Source organism: Dromiciops gliroides, chromosome 6 (assembly GCF_019393635.1).
Source record: "Dromiciops gliroides isolate mDroGli1 chromosome 6, mDroGli1.pri, whole genome shotgun sequence".
Lineage (NCBI taxonomy): Eukaryota > Metazoa > Chordata > Mammalia > Microbiotheria > Microbiotheriidae > Dromiciops > Dromiciops gliroides.
The window spans coordinates 21,896,061-21,897,641 of record NC_057866.1 but is presented as its reverse complement, the minus strand read 5'-3'; the positions used below and the strand labels follow the sequence as shown (position 1 = coordinate 21,897,641).

Here is a 1,581-nt window from a genome sequence, read left to right as displayed (position 1 = left end):
GTCATAAAGTAAATGCACTTCTTTTCTGTCATATGAATACATCGTAAGAATGGTGCCCTAATAAGCTACACTAAGAAAGCATCTTTGGCCTCAACTTTTTGTAACACAATTTTCTGTGCTAGGGGCTTTGAGGTGGGGCCAGGGAAAATACAAGTTACTTACTTAACTTTCCTATGCTAGATTTGTTTCTTGCTTAGCTTTCACAAAGTTCAATTAAAGGTTAGTGAAATTACGTTAACTTCCCCCACCATGTTTTATATAATCTCTATGAATCTCTAAATAGACCCTTTCAGTGTCTATACTTAACCATTAAAAACTCCTTAAATATATACCTTCTGAGATTCTGTCAAGTTCTAAAATTCCATTCAGAGTTTAAAAGGTTCTAAATGGATTTGATCAAAGATCATGCTAGGAGGGCCATCATAGAAATTTGTCATGCCTTAGAGAAGAAACAGGATCTGGGCATCTGAGTATCATTGCTAAGCAACACAAAGGGGCTGACTGATTGAAAGGACATGGATAGAAAGGCAGAGACATAATATGCCCAGGAAATGCTGCCTTGAGTACTTTGCATATATATAAAAAAGGGGCCACTGACTGTGCTAAAGCAGACAAAAGTGCTCACTAGCAACAAAATGGATTTTGTGGCTTTGATCTCAGGAGAAAAATTGGAGGTGAGAATGGTATGGTGAATGTGCTTGACTCGCTGGTGGTGACTATATAGGATAAATACCATGTAGATGCTACTACAGCCCATTATGCCCACAAATATAAAATCATAGAGAGACTTCCAGATTATGGGTTTTAAAGGACGCATGGCATTTACATCCAGGGAGCAGAAGCCCAAGCTCATTCTCCCTTTAATTGTGCTATTTCTTGGACCTGTCACATTGAGGGGCACAAACACATCTATCATAAGATTGAAGATCCAAGAAAGAAGACAGCAGGGTAAGACATACTTTGGGGCTTTGACTTTTATCTGAGTCCAAAAAAGGCTGCTGGGAATGATGGTAATGGCCTGGAATGCACTCAGGAGGCTAGTGCTAGAGAGAGAAAGACCCCTGCATACTGTTTGCAGGTAAATTATGACTTTACACTCAATTTCATTCAGAAAATATTCCTGTCTCCAAACCCTTATCATTTCTGGGATTCCCCTGAACAGAAGCAACATGACATTTGTAAAGCCCAAATGGATGAGTATTGGGTCTATGGATCTTTTCCTGTAGCCAGTGATATAATTAAAGGTATACATGCAAAAAAGGAAACTGTTTCCAAGAATACCAGTTATAAACTGGATCAGGAAGACAATCCACAGGACTTCATCTTGAGAGATCATCCTTTATTTACCTTGTACAGAATTTCTGTCATATCCAGAGCAACCTGAGGAGAAACAGAGTCATTTAGAATATTGTAGATGCAAAGCTTTCCAAATCAATTTCCACATGTCCTCATCTACTGTATCTACATTTTCACTATTGAGGTTGCAGATATTATTGAGGGGACCATCCAAATGGAAAAAAATATATTGAAAAAAGAACCAATTAAAAAGCATAATCAGATAAATGGAAAAGGAGGCACAGA

At 38.1% G+C, this 1,581-nt stretch overlaps 1 protein-coding gene across 1 annotated transcript; it reads right to left on the bottom strand.

The window, feature by feature from the left end:
- Positions 1 to 433: 433 nt before the first annotated feature.
- On the bottom strand, positions 434 to 1,336 carry LOC122731942 (vomeronasal type-1 receptor 1-like). Its single transcript, XM_043972182.1, has one exon. It carries the CDS (start codon positions 1,334 to 1,336, stop codon positions 434 to 436), a length of 903 nt encoding a protein of 300 aa, XP_043828117.1.
- Between the last annotated feature and the right edge of the window lie 245 nt (positions 1,337 to 1,581).